Genomic DNA, 19,634 nt, shown 5'->3' on the forward strand with positions numbered 1-19,634 from the left:
TATAAAAATGAATTATTTGGAGCTAGGGTTTCGAAAACCCTCATTCTCTCTCTCTCTCTCTCTCTCTCTCTCTCCTCTCCCCGCAGCTCTCCCCATTGGCCCGAGCCTCTCTCCCTCTCAAAAAAATTTTGCCGCCGATCTCTAGGCCATCGCAAGCTCAGCCTCGCCCTTCTCCGAGCTAGACGTGTCCTCCCTCGCCGCCGAGAAGCTTCGCCGATAAGAGGCGATCCCTGCAACAACTCCGTCACCGATCCAAGCTCCGCCGCCGGTGAATGGAGCCATAGATCCTCGCTAATCGACGTTTGGGTGGTGTATAACACGATATTAGAGCTCGAATCGGAGGTTTTGACGTCGGAGAAGAATTTCGGATTTCCGAAACTTTCCGCCAAACCCCGGCGATCTGGGTTACTTTGAAGGTATGGTTGGGATCACCACTGCTTGTTCTTCATCTTTCATGTTGAGTGTTTATGATTTTGTTGAGTTTTGAGCGGAGTGGTTGGAGGTGGCGTGTGTCGCCGTCTGTGGCGGCATGTGGGCGGTTGTGGAGGTGCTGGGAGGCAGTATTGGGCTGTGGAAGGGAGGAGGAGAAGAAAGGAGAGATTTTGGGCGGCGGTGGGCAAGCCACGCCTGCCACTGTGGGGGGGGGGGGGCGCGTGAGCGCCACATGCTGTTGCCGGTGGTGGCGCGTGAATAGTGAATTCCAAACAGTAATTTCTGTACGGTAAATGTTAAAAGTAATTTACGAACAGTAAATGTAAAAGTAATTTACGTACATTAAATGTAAAAGTAATTTACGTACATTAAATGTAAAAGTAATTTACGTACAGTAATTGTAAAAGTAAATTTCTGAAAGGTAAATCGGTGATTAGTATTTACTGACAGTAAATAATATGTACTTGTACAATAATATGTGAATAGTACATTGGTGTACATGAATACGTAAATAGTATGTACTTGTACAATAATATGTGAATAGTAGTTACATGAACAATAATTTCGTAAAAACCGAAAATTGCTGAACAGTAAAATATTAGTACTGTTTCGGCATTTGAGGTTTTACGTAACGTTTATAATCACATCTTATCCAATCTAGGTGATCGACGAAACAAGTAAATGATTTGCTTTCGGAATTGTGAAAAATTACGCTCAGGAAAATAAAGTGAGTAAATCTCACTATGATGAGTCTATCCTTGGTGGTGATTCATAGTTACGTTTTATTTTAAAAGATCGAACTATGATATGTATATGGTATAATGGGTTGTGTATGTGTATAAATGGTAAAATCGATACATATAAATGAGTTGCTATATTATATACTATCACATTTCTATTTCCAACTGAGGTTATTTATCGCACTGATATTTATTTTATTTAAGCATGAATTATTTTTCTTTTTGTACAATAACATGTGAGGAATGTATTGTACGTGGTTTTAACTTGAGTTATGTTAAAACGTTTTTCTGTTCGGACATGTTGGCATGTCGGAACCTAGCCTTGGCCGGGTGATGGTTACAATTTAGTTAGAGCTCTAGTCTGTCTGCCGGTGTACTGGCGTGAGAGGTAACATATGAGTTATCGGCTTATGAGTACCCATATTTTTGGATATTGGGTAACAGATGGGTTGTCCAATGTCTGGCGGTGTACGGCATGAGGGGTAACATATGAGTACCTGGGCCTCATGGGTATCCGTATTATAAATGTAATTGGGTAAACAGATGGGTTGCCCGATTTCTCATGAGCACTTATATTTTCAGATATTATTGGACAACCAGATGTGTTGTCCAGTGATTCATGAGTACATTTATAATTAAATGTTTTCAGTATTTTTCTGTTGTATTTATATGCGAGTTATATTGTTGATTTACTCATACGAGCTGCAAAGCTTACCGGGTTGTGTTTACAATCCCGGTGCACCTATTCGATGGTGTATGAGATAGTTTTACAGGTGTGGATTAGCAATATTGAAGGACTACTCTGAAAATTTTAAAGTTTCCTTATTTTATTTTGTGGTGAGGATTGAGAGGATTTTACATTTCCATTTGATATAATGCTTGAATTATAAATTGGTTTTGTAATATTCAATTCAACTGAGACGTACTATGAACTCAGTAACGATACGCTGTGATGATAAAATGATTTCGTTTTATTGAGATTGTTTTAGAGTTTTTCATGACTTCGATTTCGAGTTTCTTATTTGAAATTTCGGAATCGTGATAGTACAAGTATAGAAAAGAGGAGATAATCATGGGTAATGATAAAATTACAATTATCATTGGTATCTTAGAGCAACCAGCATTAATATTTTAGGGAAATTTATGAGTACTTTTAGGCAATAATGTTCGACCAATCAAGAATCTAAAAAGTAAAAACCTTTGTTTTGAGTATTCCACTATATATACTATATAGCTAGAGAGTAGAGACTAGCATCTTTGTTTTCTTCCATACCATCTCAGCATCATTTTGGGACGTAAACGTACAGAGATAATATGCTGCTGCCGGCCTGCTACCCAATTCTTGTATATCGATCTTTCCAACTAGCGATATGAAATTGTACATATTTACGTATACATCGGACCACCAGCTCACGACATCATGCAATCTCCATGAGAATTCGTATATATACCTTCCACAGTTCTCCGGAAACCTTCTTTATACCTTTCTCGTATACAAGTTTATGTACTGTAAATGATATAGTCCTATGTCCTAATGTACACGAACATAAACCGATTGACAGTCTGGCATTATTCTTTGCTTCCTCCATGCAAAAAGACCCAAAATGCTTTAATTTCCCTTCACGTACTTCCCTTATTCACTACAAAAATGTACACTACTAAAACGTTTATCCTATTCATGATCAAATTGCTCTCTGCATAACCCTCTTTGCCTCTTCAGATTGAATCCTCCACCTCTTCAAAAAATGTACTCCCCCCGGCTGCCAGTGTCAACCCCGCGGCCCCAACCCATTAAGCGTCAGCACACTGCCCGGTACTACGCCCATCGCGTCAAGGAAAGCCTCACCACTCGGGTTTTCAAGCTTATATGTTCCATATTCTTGGCTCTCCTTCTTGCTGTTGGTCTAATAACTTTCATACTATGGCTTAGTCTCCGTCCTCATCGTCCCAGATTTCATATCCATCAATTTTCAGTACCCGGTATGAACCAAGCAACGGGGTTCGAAAATGCAGTGATATCATTCAATGCCAGCGCCCGTAATGCGAACCATAATATCGGCATATATTATGATTCGATGGACGCGGCAGTTTACTATAAGGACCAGCGGATTGGTTTAATCTCATCAATACTGCCAGAATTTTATCAAGGTCCCAAGAACACAACCGAGGTAGAAGGATCGTTTACAGGTGCCAGCTTGACGGTAAGTAGCCAGCGTTGGATGGAGTTCATGAATGATCGTGCAAAAGGGACGGTTGTGTTTCGCCTGGATCTGACGTCGACCATTAGGTTCAAGATTTCGACCTGGAATAGTAAGCGCCACCGTCTTCACACCAACTGTGATATTGGCGTAGGCCAAGATGGCCTGATCCTGGCCACTTCTAAAGACAAGAGATGTCCCGTCTATTTTACTTAGTTAAGTCTCCTTTTGTAATTGATTTTTAGTTGCTTTTGGTTCTTCAAAAATTTGTATAGTGCGAGAAGTTGGGACTTCATTTGTTCAAGCATTATTTAAGTGGTTCAATTATTGGATGTTAAATTTCTTCCTTTCTGGATGTTATTAAGGTTTCTGTTTATTAAGATGGATGATAACGGCAAGAACTTTGCAGGAGATTAGGATTCACTTGAATTTAAGATTCAAGTGGAACCCTGAAGACATTGGGATTCATATAAAAAAGTCAAACGTTAAAACAGAACAAAAGATGTCTCCTATTAGAAGTAGCAATTCTGTTAGTCCTAGGATAAGTGGTACTTAGCACCAGTCCCGTGAAGAAATACATAGTACCCGACACAATTTTGCTCTTCATTCTCTTAATTGAATAGAAGCGCTCTCGCAGCTTGAAAAAAAAAAAGGATTACAAGATTTATCGGAATTTCATTTCAACCCTGCTCTGCAGATATCCGTCAACCATGTTTACAAGATTCACTGCTGGAAGCCACTATCAGCCTGGAGTAATCAGAATTGGTGATCGAAGGAAAATTTATGGTTTGAAGCAGAACTCATTGTGCTTGCCAAGTCACTCAAGTGCCGTGTTATGTAGAAAAAATATAATTACTTGCAGAGAAGTCAAGAAGGAAGACAGTGCCATATATAAGAGTGAGGAACTCAGAAAGAATCGGCCTTTAGTTAAAATGTGTGGCATCACTTCTGTAAGAGATGCGGCAATGGCAGCAAAAGCTGGTGCTGAATTTATTCGGATGATCATTTTTCCCAACTCTAAACGATCTGTTTCACGTTCGGTCGCAAAGGGATTATGGGGCACAACCTGTTGGGGTGTTTGTGGATGACGATGCAGACACAATACTAAGAGCCTCTGTTGCAGCAGGCCTTGAATTCGTTCAGCTTCATGGAGATGCTTCCCGTGCTGCTTTTCCGGTACTAGTCCAAGGTAACCGTATTATATATGTTGTTCATGCTAATGAAGATGGAACTCTCTTGGACCAAATTTCTGCTTAAGTGTTCTCTAGTTGATTGGGTTCTTGTGGATAGTGCAAAGGGTGGTAGTGGCAAATCATTCAATTGGAGACAGTTTAAGCAGCCAAGTATTAGAAGCAACACGGTTGGCTTTTGGCGGGAGGTGTAAAACCAGACAACGGTTCTGAGGCTCTTTCTACCCTTAAACCCCAAGGGGTTGATGTTAGTAGTGGCATTTGTGGCCAAGATGGCATCCAGAAAGATCCGTTAAAAATATGTTCATTCATGAGTGCAGTACATTCGGTAATCTATTAATCAATCAAGTTTTTGTATGGAGGGAAATAATTTATAATACCAAGTTACTTCAAGAGCAAATTATATATTGTTTTTGTGCTATAGGAAGAGTTAGATATAAATACAATCCAAGGGGCGTTGTTAATTAAGAAGGAAATTAAACCGGCAAGAACGATTACGGAGAAGAGAGTAGAGTGTTTCTCCAAAATGATAGAATCCTGAAGCTATTAGGATTTCTAGTAAAAAAGAATCATTCTTTCGAAAAAAAAAAAAATCAAAACGGAACAAAAGAGGTATCCTATCTGAAATTGGAGTTCTTCTGGTATTAGGATAGAGCCTTCATATAAATAGGAGCGACGCACCAGTCCCATGAAAAATGAAATAATACCTGATACACGATTCTCTTCATTCTCTAAATTGCATAGAAGCTCTTGCAGTTTGAAGGAAAGGGGAAAGTCTAACCTGCAACGCACCATGACAAAATCAAAGCATTTCACTGCCAGAAAGGTAGAGAGGTTTGAGAAGAAAATAACGGAGAAAGGAGCAGTGCCGGAGAAGATTACTGCTGAAAGGAGGAAGGACTCTCCAGTTGGCGCAGTTTCACAAGAAGTCGTGATTTTCTTCCTTTGTTGCATAAACAGCATAGTCAATTCGGTTGACTAATTTGCCTTCATGACTATCTGTTTGACACCTTGATTAATTATGTTACTAGTTCATCATTACTTAGATTGCCAACGTATTAGTGTTATCAAAATTGTATATAGCAAGCAAAAGAATACAAGTGTATTCAATTTCTCTCTCTCTCAGTTCTGCTTTAGGCCTTTAGCTTCCTCTTCATCTTTGTCGTCACATCGACTCTGTTTCAGATAATTAGGAGTTTAGGACAGCTACAAGCGAAGGCAAAGGTTGATGATGAGATAATAGGTTTAATATGGTTTTGCCTTTTAGTTTAGAAAAGAAGAATATATTTCTTTAGGCTTTTCAAGTGCAACTACAGGGCATAAACCCCGCTTTGGAAGAAAAGAACATATCCTGTTGTGACTTGGATTGCAAGCAATCACATTTAATATTCTCTCGACCAAACTTTCTTGCTGCAGTCACACCACTTTCTCTTCTTCACAACTCTCAGATTGACATTTCTATATAAAAAGCAGATGTCAATCTGTCTCATTATTCGGGAAAATGTTTGAAAGCGAAAACAAGCATTTCTATTTGTGCATTTTAGAAATTTTGGCCGTTCTGGGTCTTCTGGCCTTAGTTCTTTGGCTAAGTTTGCGCCCAAAGTCCCCCACTTATACCATAGTGGATATCACCATCCCAAATTATGGTTTGGAGAATGGGACACAGAATGGTTCTATTGCATACATCCTTGAAATTGGAAACTCCAACAAAGACTCCAGAATTTATTATGATACATCATACTTGACGTTCTATTATGGGCAGGATAAAGTTGCAGAGACAACCATAGCTCCTTTTCATCAAGGGAGACACAAGACCCGTTCACAGTTGGGTGATATCGATGCCAATCCACAGGTGTGGAGAGCTGTTCGGAATTCAATATTGAATGCAACTGCAGAACTCAAGGTGACATTGCTAACTAAGATCCGATACAAAACATGGGGAATCAAGAGTAAGCAACATGGGCAAGACTTGCAAGGTTCAATACCAGTAGGTAAAGATGGCAAGCTTTCTGGTAAGAAGAAGAAAATCAAGCTAAGCCATGGTTCCCGGAAACTGAGGAGGAGCAGTCTCCGATTATTAGATTAGATGTTATCATGTAAATTTTTTTTTTCTGGCAAAGTAGCATGTAAACTATTTACAGTAATTATTTGTGATTTTGTTTTGTTTGATACTGATACATCTTAATTATTGTAGTAGAAGAACAGCCACAGTTGGGTGATATCGATGCCAATCCACAGGTGTGGAGAGCTGTTCGGAATTCAATATTGAATGCAACTGCAGAACTCAAGGTGACATTGCTAACTAAGATCCGATACAAAACATGGGGAATCAAGAGTAAGCAACATGGGCAAGACTTGCAAGGTTCAATACCAGTAGGTAAAGATGGCAAGCTTTCTGGTAAGAAGAAGAAAATCAAGCTAAGCCATGGTTCCCGGAAACTGAGGAGGAGCAGTCTCCGATTATTAGATTAGATGTTATCATGTAAATTTTTTTTTTCTGGCAAAGTAGCATGTAAACTATTTACAGTAATTATTTGTGATTTTGTTTTGTTTGATACTGATACATCTTAATTATTGTAGTAGAAGAACAGCCTTAATTTAGCTAATAGTTCATGAATTTCTTCATAATGATGCAGCCAACATATTTCCTTACAGTAGAGACTATATATCACAATTCCTAGATAGTTACCTGATCACTAACCATAGACAAGTTCTTCACAAGCTCATAATGACGATACCTGGATTTAATAGCATAAGGGTGTAACCTGGTTCCTTTCGACTTAAATATCTAAGCCGCTCTGCTAGTTTGATGTTCAACTGTGGTTTGGAACTTGTCATGGTCAATTGGAACCTGAAAAGAGAAGGAAGTACATTATCTGCAAATAAATTTGGTAACACGAGAAAATGTACATCAATCACTCTACACCATTAAGAAGAAAGAATGTTCATTTCTTTCATTTTTATGATGATACTCACAGCTGGAAATCTAGCCTAATCTCGGGGTTGATCACAAATTAATAGCTTTGCATTAATCTTTTCTTTCTCTGCATCATGACCAAGGCCACCCATTCTGGCTTTAGCAAATATCCTTCTTAGGTTTTGCAAGAGCCAAGTATAATTTAGCTCCACTTGGGAAGAAAATAACATAAACCCTTGTAACTGAAATATCAAGTAACTGCATTTAATTATGTAGTGAGTTTTTTTAGCGCAGATTAATACACCAACTCTCTCTTCTTCTTCTTCTACTTCTCATATAGACTTAAATCAGGTGTTGACCTGCTCTTAAATTGAAAAAATGTGTGAAAATGAAAAGACATATTTCTATGCCTGTGTTCTAGAAACTTTAGCCATTCTGGGTTTTATAGCCTTTTTTCTGTGGCTAATCTTTCACCCAAAATCCCCTAGTTATACCATCACTATTTCAAAGTCCGGTTTGGAGCAGAATGGCTCTATCGTATATGCCCTTGAAATTAGCAACTCTAACACATACTACAGCATGTACTATGATACGTCACTTTTGACATTCTATTATGGACAGGATAAAGTTGCAGAGAAAACCATACCTCCTTTTCATCAAGGAACTGGCAGAAGCAGACGGCATACAGTGATTGATTATATGGATATGAATCCACATGTGTGGAAAATTTTTCACAGTTCAATATCAAATTCCACTGCGGAATTGAAGGTGGCTCTACTAACCAGGATTCGGTACAAAACATGGGGAACCAAGAGGCATCATGTACTAGACTTGCAAGGTTCATAACAAATAGGTAAAGACAGCAAGCTTACTGGTGAGAAGAAAAAAATCAAGCTAAGACAGGCTTCCAAGAAAGTGAGGATGAATAGTTTTCGATATTAGGTATTTTATGATTTTATTAGTAATTTTAAATACCTAGTTTACAAATGTTCTTGATCTTATCCTATTTTGGTCATACCTTCTGTTACTATAATAGAAGTATCGCTTCTGAGCTTCTTGTCTATATTGGTATAATGATGAGAAATAAAGATCTGCTGAAAATAATTCCCTGATAAAATAGATGTAGTTTCTATGGCACACAGGTAGAACAGCAAACAAATTTCAGTAGTGATCGTCAGAACTCCTACATATAGTAATCAGATCTTTGGCGTACCGTTAGGTTCAAATGGCAACATTTTCCTACCAGGATATATGTGAACGCATTCAGCCTTCTTACAAGTAATATGCTTCTTCTTCACAAGTTCAAGTCACCATACAAGGGCTTAGCAGCACCAGGTAATACTAAGAGTTCCACTTTGTTGTACGACTGTGGATCACAACTTGTCTTCGCCACTTGTGGATTGGAACCTGAAAAGAAACCTAACCACATTATCCACATATCAATTTCATACCACTTGCAACTGTACAACAATTACCGTGCACCATTGTGAAGAAAGGATTTTGAGTTCTTTCATTTTCAAGACAGTACTTACAGCTGGGAAGCCTCCGTAATCTCCAGCTTCTTTTATGTCCCTCGTGACACAGCTAGTAGCAGCAAGTCGTACCTGAAAATTCCATGTATACTTATATCTTACAACTATACTCCTCGATCAAATAAAGATGGGTGGGGTGACTATACATAATAAAATGTAACTATTTTGGGCATTTCTAACTATATATAGCAAATTGCAAATCTGATACGATACATAATTAGAATATAGTGTCATTGACAAATTATAGGTCATGAAAGTTTAGGCACTTGACTGTCTCTTAGTGCAAATACCTTTGATACAATGGAGACATGGTCGCGAACTGCTACCCTTCCTCCCATAGTGACATAGTCTCCTATCCTACATCAGGAAAAAGAAGACGGTCATTAATTAGCTTCAGGCACATTTTGCAAATGTCAGACTCAGCCATTATGGAAGAAGTAAATCTTATACCATGGCTATAAATGAGAAATGAAAATAGGAGAAGGAGTAAAAAAACATACGTCACTGAGCCTGCAATTCCAACTTGACCACAAAGCATGCAATTCTCCCCAATAACTACATTATGACCAATCTGTAAAACCCGAGCAAACTGGTAAATATAGATCCCTGGAAATTTAACTAAGGAAATGGCTAGTCTTCTTTAGACCAGGAAAGACAAAGGTCTACCTGAACTAAATTATCAATCTTTGAATGATCTCCAATGACAGTGTCTCTCCAACTGCATCAACCATGCTAGCCAAATATCAGTATTTAAACCAGCATACAAAGTTTCAGCCGCCCCAAAGTTCATAGGTCTTACCTTCCCCTGTCAATGCATGTATTTGCACCAATCTCCACACAATTCCCTATCCTAGCATTCAGCATCTTGGCATGGATAGAAGAACGAGAAAGAAGTACAATAAGATTCATCCATATCTATACACTACTGAAAATAGTCAAAATACATACATGGCATTTACACTCTCAAGTAAAAAGCGAAAGAGAAAAACATTACAAAGAAACATCACTAACCTGAGGCTTCTTCAACATAGTCCCATGCTCATTAACCATAAACCCAAATCCTGTAGTTAACCAACATCAAAGATCAGATGTCAATATCAAACGGCAACATCAAACCACTATTCATAAAAATCATAACAACATAAGTCACTTCAACCTAAGTGAAACATTAGTTACACAATATGTATCAAAGCCTACAGTATAAAGCATTACCATCTTGACCGATGCATGCACCATTGTGGATTATACACGAATCTCCTACACTGCAATTACTAAGTGAAACATTGTAGCTGTAGAAATCACAAACCCGAAAACTCTATCAAAATCAAAATCAAAAACAAAATCAAACAGGTATAGTTAAAAACAAAACAAGAGTCCAAAATCTCAGGAATGTGATTCACTACCCAATTTTCGTCCATTGTCCAACTGAGACACCGTGTCCAATAACAGTTCCAGAACCAATACAAACATGTTCACCCACAACGGCTTTCGAATGCACAACAGCACCAAACTCCACAAAAGCTGTTGGGTCAATGCTGGCAAACTTGTGAAAACACCCACCTCCATTAGGGCAGCTTTGGAAACCTTGAGGCCTAGTTCCATCCCCATCATCACCTAATTTTGCTAAACACAGCATATATGCACATAAACGGTAAGTAACTAAGTAAAGCCACAACTCTCAGGGACATTTTCACAAACAGGTAGTGAGCATAACCAGACGAGACAGAGCAAGCATTTGAACTGTAACAAGCTCCAAAGCCCAATTGAGACAAGACTCGAACTTGTTGTGGCGTGTATCCCAATGCAGCTGCAACTCTTCTAAGCACTAATGCCATGTCTCACTACTGATTCAGTTGAGATAGGAAAGTGCCTACTCTCAACCTGAAGTCCTGAACCAAGTTTTTTTTGGTTAACTTCCTGAACCAAGTTATAGTTGAGTTTGTGTAGAAGGGCAGTTTGGTCTAGTTGTATATGGGCCAAGCCCAGTACTAAAGTTTCAATCTTTTTGGTCATATAAGCAAAGTTGGGGACTTGGGGTTTGGGAAGTTTCAAAGTTGCAGTCTTGGAGATGAAAGAGATGAAGAGCTTCACTGAATCTACCATGAAGGTTAGTCCTTTATTAACTTTTACATTCATAAACTACCCATTTAGCCATGGATTTAGTTATTTTTTTATGTTGAAGATGTCTTTGTCATTGTTTAATGTTTATTATATAAGCTCAAGTCAAAGAAGTATTCGAACTCATACCAATGACTTTCCTGGAAATTATAGCCAATTGAATGCTTGGAAGTCGAGCACTCTGGCCCAGAAATTACTTGGCAATAGAATACTGCAAAACAATAAGTCACTTGTTTCATTATATGTTTATATTAATCTGCTCAAAGTCTTAGACCAGTTAGTATGAATCTGTTGCTGTTGTTGTAGATTTGTAGTAGATGGTGGTTTTTCATAGTTCAAGAATTGAAAACCAAATTATGTTTCAATTTCCAGAACTGCTTTTGCTTTGTTCTGTCATAATCTCTCTCTTCTGTAATCTTGCTTATGCTGACCCTCCATATAAATTATGCTCAAACACTTCCATCTATTCTGAAAATAGTACGTTTGCGAAAAACCTCAATACTTTGCTCAGTTCGTTACCTTCCAATGCTTCTGTTTCCAAGTTGTACAATACATCCTTTGGAAATGAGCCAGATAAAGTCTTTGCTCTCTACATGTGCCTTGACTATCTTGATCCCGATTCCTGCCGTGTTTGCATAAACATGGCGCAAGAAGACATTGCAAACATATGTCCCAACTCCAAAGAAGCGGTTGTATGGGAGGAGAACTGTCAACTGCGCTACTCCAATCAGAATTTCTTTGGCAGATTGAATGTAAATGACAACATCCCCTTAGCTAACACGAAGAATATTTCAGACCCTGAAAAATTCGAGGCAGTTGTGAACAAGACACTGAGTAAACTAACTCAGCAGGCGGCTTTTAATCATTCACTGAACATGTATGCCACTGGAGAAGTAGCCTTTCAAGAGAAAATCGTATATGCTCTTGTGCAGTGCACTACAGACTTAACTGGGGATGAATGTGATATCTGTCTTGATAGAGCCAGAGAAGATGTTTTAAGAGCATACTATTTCTCCATTGGTGCGAGACTTCTCAGTCGTAGTTGTTACCTGAGGTATGAGTTTTATCCCTTCTATAATGGATCAACATCTGAAGCTCCTGTTGCTAATAACAAAGGGAGGGGTAAGTTCTTGTTTACGTTGTCTATATTTGGACATAGAATTGTGCAACTTATTGTATGTCTCACAACGGAAACTAATTTTAAACTGCCAATGATTTCTCCTAAATGCAGGCAGGAAGTGGTTGATCGCAGTCCTTACAATTTTGCCAGCATTCCTGGGGCTACTACTAGTTTCCTGTGTCTGTCTTGCAATGAGAAATCTCAGAAAAGCAAAGAGAAGAGGTAGCAACTGTTCTAATTTTACTTCAAACAGCTTCCTTTAAGTCATTTTCTTAAAGCAGGTTTCTTTTGTTCAGGGAATAGAGAAACTTTAGGACAACATGATTTGTTCGATAAACAAAATGACACAACAGCTCAGGAGTACCCCTATATTAGTTTGGCTTCGATACATGCAGCTACTTGCAATTTCTCTGGTTCAAATAAGCTTGGGGAAGGTGGATTTGGCCCAGTTTACAAGGTAGTAATAATGTTTCACGTAAATATTCAGTATTCAACTATATCTTTGTATGTAGTATCTGCTTGTTTCGCATCTTCTGTATGTTGATAAAGCAATGTGGTCTTGATCACTCAGGGTGTACTGAGGGATGGTAAGGAAGTGGCAATCAAGAGGCTCTCAAGCTGTTCTGAGCAAGGTTCAGAGGAATTTACAAATGAGGTTCTACTGATAATGAAACTTCAGCATAAAAATCTTGTTCGGCTCTTAGGTTTCTGTGTCGATGGAGAAGAAAAACTGCTTGTATACGAATACATGCCAAACAACAGCTTAGATGTCATCCTCTTTGGTTAGTTTATTTTCTCACTGAGGATCTTTCACGATTTTCTTAAGATGGATCTTAATCTAGCACTTTGCTTATAATGTGTGGTTAGATTCAAAGAAACGTGCACAACTTGATTGGAGCAGTCGTATGAGCATCATTAGTGGAATTGCAAGGGGATTACTTTATTTGCATGAGGACTCTCGACTTAGAATCATTCATAGAGACTTGAAAGCTAGCAATGTATTATTGGACAATGAGATGAATCCAAAGATCTCAGACTTTGGCATGGCAAGGATCTTTGCAGGAAATGAAGGCCAAGCTAATACTGCTACTATAGTTGGGACTTAGTAAGTTCTTAATGTCTGATCATCCAATCTAGTTTTAATGAAGCAATTAGGTTTTTAGCTCCTTTTTATATGTTGGTCCAATTGCGATGCTTTGTTTTCATCTTCTGGTTCTGTTTTTAAACATTTACCATGAAATTTTGTATGTAACAGTGGATATATGGCACCAGAATATGCTATGGAGGGACTATATTCTGTCAAGTCTGATGTTTATGGCTTTGGAGTACTCTTGCTTGAGATTATAACTGGAAGAAGGAACACTGGCTTTCATCTTTTAAAACGCGCCCATAGCCTCATAGCTTATGTAAGTCTATGTAACAAAACTTTCATAGATGCACACTTCCTCAAAGTTATATTGCAGAGTGCTTATCCGGTGTATGATGATCGATATGCAGGCATGGAAATTATGGGATGAAGGAAAAGGGTTGGAGCTAGTTGATCCGTTACTGGTTGGTTCATGTGATCCAGGAGAATTCTTAAGATATCTCCATATCGGTTTGTTGTGTGTTCAAGAAGATGCAAATGACAGACCAACCATGTCTTCTGCAGTTGTAATGTTGAAAAGCGAAACTGTAAGTCTCACTCAACCTGAAAAACCCGCCTTCAACATGGGAAGATTCACCAATCAGCATAATGAGGGAGGTGCTGATATTTGTTCTATTAATGGATTAACAGTTTCTAATATTATGCCTCGTTAATGAAATTGTTCATGGATGGCATTGGAAATTGTAATGCACTGATGCTTTGTCCTACCAGGCACATAATACTTGGATTGTGTATTTGATTGTTGTTCACTTTACTTGATTTGTACTTTGTAGTAAGTAAAGTTATTTATACAGATCCCTCAGATTGTGCATATTACTCTGATGTAAATTCTTAACTCAAAATTGAAGAATACGTCTTCTCTTCTTCCATCTTGAACTATATATAATATATATATATATATATATATTAGGGTGTGAAGATAATTTTGTCCACACACACAGAAAATCCATGCTGATAAATTAAATTTAAGGTGGTTAGCTACTTGTGCTGGTTGCTGCTAAGATCCAATTGTTTGATTTTTTATGAATTTTTCACTAAAAACCTAGAATTTGAGTAACGAATAAGATCCATAGAAATTGACTTCATATTGTACAAGATAAGATCATGCTTCTCATTTTAAATGTGTTTTGAATGGCATTTGTCAATTTGTCTGACCAACCTGGAATGTGCACTGAAGGTGACAACCCAGATTTTTTCTTTTAGTTACCTTAATTTCGCTTTCAAATTTTATAAGACTTGACACAAAGGCTGTGATATTAGCAACGAAAGCTGTATATGAAACTTGAGTTTGTTCTCTGCTACTATGCCTTTTTCTATATATTCTCTTACCAGTATTATTCGACACTAAGATGGATGCATTAAGGTAGATTTTTATTCAGAATGATGGCTGGATAACTCATTTATATCAGTAAATTATGGAAATTCATTATATAATAATTGTTACATTAAAATTTCATTTCATTTAGATTTTTTTAAAAAGTCTATTGGTCAAGTCTGCTATGTTGTGTCACTTATGCCAAGACCAACTCTTTAGTAGTAACTTGATGGCTATACTCTTCTGCATGACTTTTCAGACACATAATTTGAGGCTCTCCAGGAGGAGTCTAGATATTACACCTACCAACTACTTGTTTGTTCACTGGTCTGGATCCAAATTGTAGATAATTAATTATAGTTTTGATTAACTGAACTTGGAAATATTAGTATGTAATATAACTAAGGTGTCAACGTTTTTGATTAATCGAGTAAAATATTAGGACATAACCATGTGCCTGTCTCTTTCATTGTGAACAATTCAAATCTTTCAAATACTTATTCTTGCATTGGTTTCTATCTCCAGGAAGTTTCATTGCTATTGGATATTGGAAGTCAAAGCATCATGTGAGAACTAAATTAATGAGTCTGTCTTTGTTTCTAATATGCTATTGGATTACTCTGTCTATTGTATTTCCCATTTCTAGAAAATGGACACACTTTTAGTTCTGCTTTTCATGATTCTACCACTTTTATTACCAGCTAATGTTTCTGGTACAGATCCTCTTTACACTTTTTGCAATACTGATGCCAGGAACTACACTCCTAGCAGCCAATTTGAAAGTAATCTGAAGCAGCTTCTTGAGTCATTGTCAATCAACACTTCCATCTTTGGTGGCTTCTACAACACCACAATTGGTGCTAGCCGTGATAAAGTTTATGGACAAACACTTTGCAGAGGGGATGTGAACTCCACGGATTGTCAGAAATGTGTGAGTGATGCAAGCCAGGAAATCTTCAACAAGTGTAACTCTACAGATGCATTGATTTGGTATGAACTATGTCAAGTTCGCTATTCCTACCAGATGTTCTTTTCATCAATGTCTTATACTGGGAAGTACCCCGAACAGAATAATCAGTATAAGAGTGTATCAGATGCACATTACTTTGGTGCTGTTTTGATGTATTTAATGAATAACCTCTCCAGAGAGTCTGCGTTTACTTCTTCAACGAATATGTTTGCAACTGGCAAAATTGAGTTTCCAGGAAATAGATCTATTTATGGTATGGAACAGTGCACCAGAGATATATCTGAAATTGAATGCAATAACTGTCTTGTTTCTGCTTTGGAGGATCTTTCATCATGCTGCTCCTCTTATCAAGGTGGAACTGTTGTCAGTAGAAATTGTAATGTGAGGTTTGAGGTCTACCAGTTTTTTAATGGCACAAGCAGTCTGTTAATTTATCCAAATTCGAAAGGTTAGAGACTTCAAATCTTCTTTTGATACTCATACATACAGACATACTGTTAGCAATATATTAGAATACATTGGTTGCAGTACATTGGAGATAAATAGTATTAGGGAAACAAGTATATTTGCATTGCTTGCTTACATAGAACATACAACTTGTCAGCTCATACATGATCATTATGACACTTGTTAGCAGGGGATGACTGGCAGACTTGGAAGGTGGTGGTAACATCTGCATCCGTAATGCTATTTGCAGTTCTAGTATTAGTTTGTGCAGTTCATTTTCGATTGAGAAAGAAATCAAAATCTGTCAAAGGTACAAGGATGATGTTATTGGTTATTCTGAGGTTTATGCAGGATTACCTAGCTAATGAATTTATAATTTTATCTCCATTTGTATCTTTTTGCAGATGAAGAGAGATGCGAGCATGTATTATTACATAATCAGGCAAGTCCCACTGAAGTCACAATTACAGAAAGCGGCAAATTGGTGACTTCCGAGGAGCTTCCATTTGTTGATGTAGCAACTATTAAGACAGCTACAGATGACTTTTCAGATTCTAACAAACTTGGACAAGGTGGGTTTGGTACTGTTTACAAGGTAATGCTGCTATTTATCATAGTTCAAATGGGCCAAGTAGTAATTGGTATCTGTATCTGTCCCTAACTTGCACTTAATCTTTCTGTAATTACTGTTAGGGTGTGCTACCAGATGGGAAAGAAGTAGCTGTTAAAAGATTATCAAGGAAGTCGTGGCAAGGCTTAGAAGAGTTCAAAAATGAAGTCAAACTCATTGCAAAGCTTCAACACAGAAACCTAGTGCGGCTCTTGGCATGTGGCTTCGAAGGAGAGGAGAAGCTGCTTTTGTATGAGTTCATGCCAAATAAAAGCCTTGACACTTTTATCTTTGGTATTGTTAGGCCTAACTACTATCTATCTATCATGTACTTTCTGCCTTGTATGAGTTGTATCAGATCATACTAGCACATTTAGTTAAACATGTTGTGAATTTCAGATTCACAACGACATGCTGAACTTACTTGGGAAGCATATGACAACATCATTAAAGGAATCGCCCGAGGACTTCTATATCTTCATGAAGACTCTCGGCTCAGAATCATTCACAGAGATTTAAAACCCAGCAATGTACTGTTGGACCATGGAATGGTGGCCAAAATATCAGACTTTGGCATGGCAAGGATATTTTGTGAAAATCAGAACACAGCTAATACTAACAGAGTTGTAGGAACTTAGTGAGTACGCTTCATTTTTTTTTTCTATTTTTCCAATTTTTTGAGTTCTTTGAATGTGTGGAGTAGAGATCAAGCTAATGCTTTATACTTAATCAGCGGCTACATGGCTCCTGAGTATGCGATGGAGGGTCTATTTTCTGTAAAATCTGATGTTTTCAGCTTTGGAGTAATCATGCTTGAGATTATTAGTGGGAAAAGAAATAGTGGGTTCTATCTCACTGAACATGCCAAGACACTCGTTGCATATGTAAGTTCTTATCTATATATTCCATTTCTGCTCCTATTTTGACGTGAATTTAAATCTGCTTAAATAACTTATAGGCATGGCATCTATGGAAGGATGGAAAAGAAGTTGAATTTGTAGAGACTACCTTGCTGGAATCATCCCCAACAAAAGAAATTTTGAGATGCATGCATATAGGGCTTTTGTGCGTGCAGGAAGACCCTGAAGAAAGACCGACAATGTCAGATGTGGTTGTGCTGCTGGGAAGTGATTCAATTGAGCTCCCTGAGCCAAAGAAACCAGCAATATTTGCAGCAAGTAGAATTGCTCCAATTCATGAGTCTAGTTCTTCTAGTCCTACTACTACGAACGGGCTCACTCTTTCCATCATTTTGCCAAGGTGAAAGAATTCCTGCATTTACCGACTGAAAAATTGAAAATTCAAAGTAGGAATCTTGGTTAGTGTTTATGTATGTATTTGAACTTGCAAGGTAGTTTACAGCAATAGGTGATACGAGGTAAATGTAAGGTTTACTGTACCGTGAGCTAAATGTAAACTCAAGTCTATGATAGGCCCATTTCTGTAAGCTCATTAGTTTAACAAAAGTTGCCATATTTCTCCGCCTAATCATACAGTCTGGAAAAAGGTTAAAGATTTACAACTTGATCAGTGGCAAAGTCTGCGACCGGAAATCTAGAAGTTACAGAATCCATGGGCGAACTATGGAAGAGCCTTGGTCGAAAAAAATATTTATGTTCTGCCACAAACGGCACAAAGATTAGTGCTTTTCCAGTTTTCCTATTCTCCTTCAAAAGTCAAAACCATGAATCCTTGAACTTTTACACTGGTCATTGTGATCATTTATGCTAGTATGATGTCCTCGATTACTTTTGATGTCATACACTTTGAGATTATTGATTATGCGAGTATGATGTATCATTTTCCGCCTGGGAAGCAATGTGGTATAGTCGGCAATACCACGACAGCCCAATACCCTTTCAATTAACGTGACGTGACGATATTGAGAGTTTGGGGAGCACTTATTTTGTCCCGGGGGGGGGGGGGGGGACACTGTAATTACTGTATGGCTTTGATATTTGTTTTGGCTAACGAGGCTAGTTCATTTTCTATAAATATTCTTATTTATATTATTTAAGCTAGCGGGGCTAGTCTACTATTTTGGTTACTCATTTATTTTACTATTGATTTTATTTTGACTAGTGGGGCTAGTCGGCTTTCCATAATTGTACTTATTGATTTTATTTTGACAACTGGGGCTAGTCGGTTTTCCATAATTATTCTTATTGGTATTATTTTGACCAGTGGGGACTAGTCCGTTTTACGTAAGAACATTTAATGTTATTAAAAAATTTGTTAGCACGTGCATGTAGGAGATTTTATTATTATAAAAATTAGAAAGTATATTAAATTATTTATTTTATTTATTATTTTATTTTTGTCCACTCACTCTAACGTATTTGTTTTAAATACTTTCCTCTGGGCCCTTCGGTTTCACTCACCCAGTTCCGAAAATAGGCAGAAGAGGTCAAGGTTACCTGAAACAAAGGCATAGTCCACCATGCCACTTTTGCTAAATATGTTGTGATTTGTATTCACTGCTCTGATACTTTGTAGTATAAAATAGATTGATAGAACAATAGAGCTACGTGAAAATTTATCAATGGTGGAGTTTGGTAGATGAATCGGGAGTAAGGAGGATTCAGGTGTTGAGGTTGGTCTTGAGTTTATAGAAGTATTATTTCGTGTAGGTAGGGTTGGTCACTTTCAAGGGGGATTATACCGAAATTTTTAGTATATCTCCTTGAATAGGAATCCCCGCACAACTTATTCGAGTTATTAAGATAATATTTAGGGCATGTCGTGTCACGATGAGCAAAACAATGTATATAATATGCATATGGACAATCTTGAAAAAAAAATAATGTTTGTAATTCATTCCATGAGCCACGTATATTTACACAACACATTGCATATCTCATTTTTAAGAGTTTGAGCTTTTATGTTAACAACATTCAC

General features: G+C 37.7%; 4 protein-coding genes and 1 pseudogene across 9 annotated transcripts; 4 read left to right on the top strand and 1 right to left on the bottom strand.

The window, feature by feature from the left end:
- Nucleotides 1-2,789: 2,789 nt before the first annotated feature.
- LOC126785799 (NDR1/HIN1-like protein 26) lies at nucleotides 2,790-3,669 on the top strand. The gene has a single exon (XM_050511448.1). It carries the CDS (start codon nucleotides 2,918-2,920, stop codon nucleotides 3,584-3,586), a length of 669 nt encoding a protein of 222 aa, XP_050367405.1. The 5' UTR covers nucleotides 2,790-2,917; the 3' UTR covers nucleotides 3,587-3,669.
- Nucleotides 3,670-4,284: 615 nt separating this feature from the next.
- Nucleotides 4,285-4,900, top strand: LOC126785807 (N-(5'-phosphoribosyl)anthranilate isomerase 1, chloroplastic-like; annotated as a pseudogene).
- Nucleotides 4,901-5,966: 1,066 nt separating this feature from the next.
- LOC126785802 (protein NDR1-like) lies at nucleotides 5,967-6,874 on the top strand. 2 transcript variants are annotated; one of them, XM_050511456.1, is made up of 2 exons: nucleotides 5,967-6,656; nucleotides 6,758-6,874. In XM_050511456.1, exon 1 carries the CDS (start codon nucleotides 6,062-6,064, stop codon nucleotides 6,644-6,646), a length of 585 nt encoding a protein of 194 aa, XP_050367413.1. In that variant the 5' UTR covers nucleotides 5,967-6,061; the 3' UTR covers nucleotides 6,647-6,656; nucleotides 6,758-6,874. The 2 variants fall into 2 exon arrangements, with proteins under 2 accessions (XP_050367413.1, XP_050367412.1); XM_050511455.1 differs by having other exon boundaries at nucleotides 6,755-6,870.
- A 1,695-nt stretch (nucleotides 6,875-8,569) lies between these two features.
- On the bottom strand, nucleotides 8,570-11,198 carry LOC126785797 (probable UDP-3-O-acylglucosamine N-acyltransferase 2, mitochondrial). Of its 2 annotated transcripts, none has more exons than XM_050511446.1 (10): nucleotides 10,724-11,198; nucleotides 10,413-10,623; nucleotides 10,222-10,298; nucleotides 10,021-10,070; nucleotides 9,809-9,873; nucleotides 9,676-9,727; nucleotides 9,510-9,580; nucleotides 9,300-9,366; nucleotides 9,010-9,081; nucleotides 8,570-8,884 (listed from the first exon to the last, which is right to left on the bottom strand). In XM_050511446.1, the coding sequence occupies exons 1-10, from the start codon at nucleotides 10,842-10,844 to the stop codon at nucleotides 8,819-8,821; spliced, it is 852 nt and encodes a 283-aa protein (XP_050367403.1). In that variant the 5' UTR covers nucleotides 10,845-11,198; the 3' UTR covers nucleotides 8,570-8,818. The 2 variants fall into 2 exon arrangements, with proteins under 2 accessions (XP_050367403.1, XP_050367402.1); XM_050511445.1 differs by having other exon boundaries at nucleotides 10,413-10,632.
- A 134-nt stretch (nucleotides 11,199-11,332) lies between these two features.
- Nucleotides 11,333-18,218, top strand: LOC126785786 (cysteine-rich receptor-like protein kinase 10). Of its 4 annotated transcripts, none has more exons than XM_050511426.1 (15): nucleotides 11,367-12,249; nucleotides 12,359-12,469; nucleotides 12,544-12,704; nucleotides 12,819-13,029; nucleotides 13,115-13,352; nucleotides 13,503-13,653; nucleotides 13,745-13,921; nucleotides 15,235-15,275; nucleotides 15,463-16,127; nucleotides 16,314-16,436; nucleotides 16,531-16,721; nucleotides 16,820-17,030; nucleotides 17,136-17,373; nucleotides 17,470-17,620; nucleotides 17,695-18,218. In XM_050511426.1, exons 1-15 carry the CDS (start codon nucleotides 11,445-11,447, stop codon nucleotides 17,998-18,000), a joined length of 3,780 nt encoding a protein of 1,259 aa, XP_050367383.1. In that variant the 5' UTR covers nucleotides 11,367-11,444; the 3' UTR covers nucleotides 18,001-18,218. The 4 variants fall into 4 exon arrangements, with proteins under 4 accessions (XP_050367385.1, XP_050367383.1, XP_050367384.1 ...); XM_050511427.1 differs by having other exon boundaries at nucleotides 11,368-12,249; nucleotides 16,317-16,436; XM_050511428.1 differs by lacking the exons at nucleotides 17,136-17,373; nucleotides 17,470-17,620; nucleotides 17,695-18,218 and having other exon boundaries at nucleotides 11,333-12,249; nucleotides 16,531-16,698; nucleotides 16,820-17,001.
- The last annotated feature ends 1,416 nt before the right edge of the window (nucleotides 18,219-19,634 follow it).

The sequence above is a fragment of the Argentina anserina genome, chromosome 3 (genome assembly GCF_933775445.1).
Source record: "Argentina anserina chromosome 3, drPotAnse1.1, whole genome shotgun sequence".
NCBI classification, from domain to species: domain Eukaryota; kingdom Viridiplantae; phylum Streptophyta; class Magnoliopsida; order Rosales; family Rosaceae; genus Argentina; species Argentina anserina.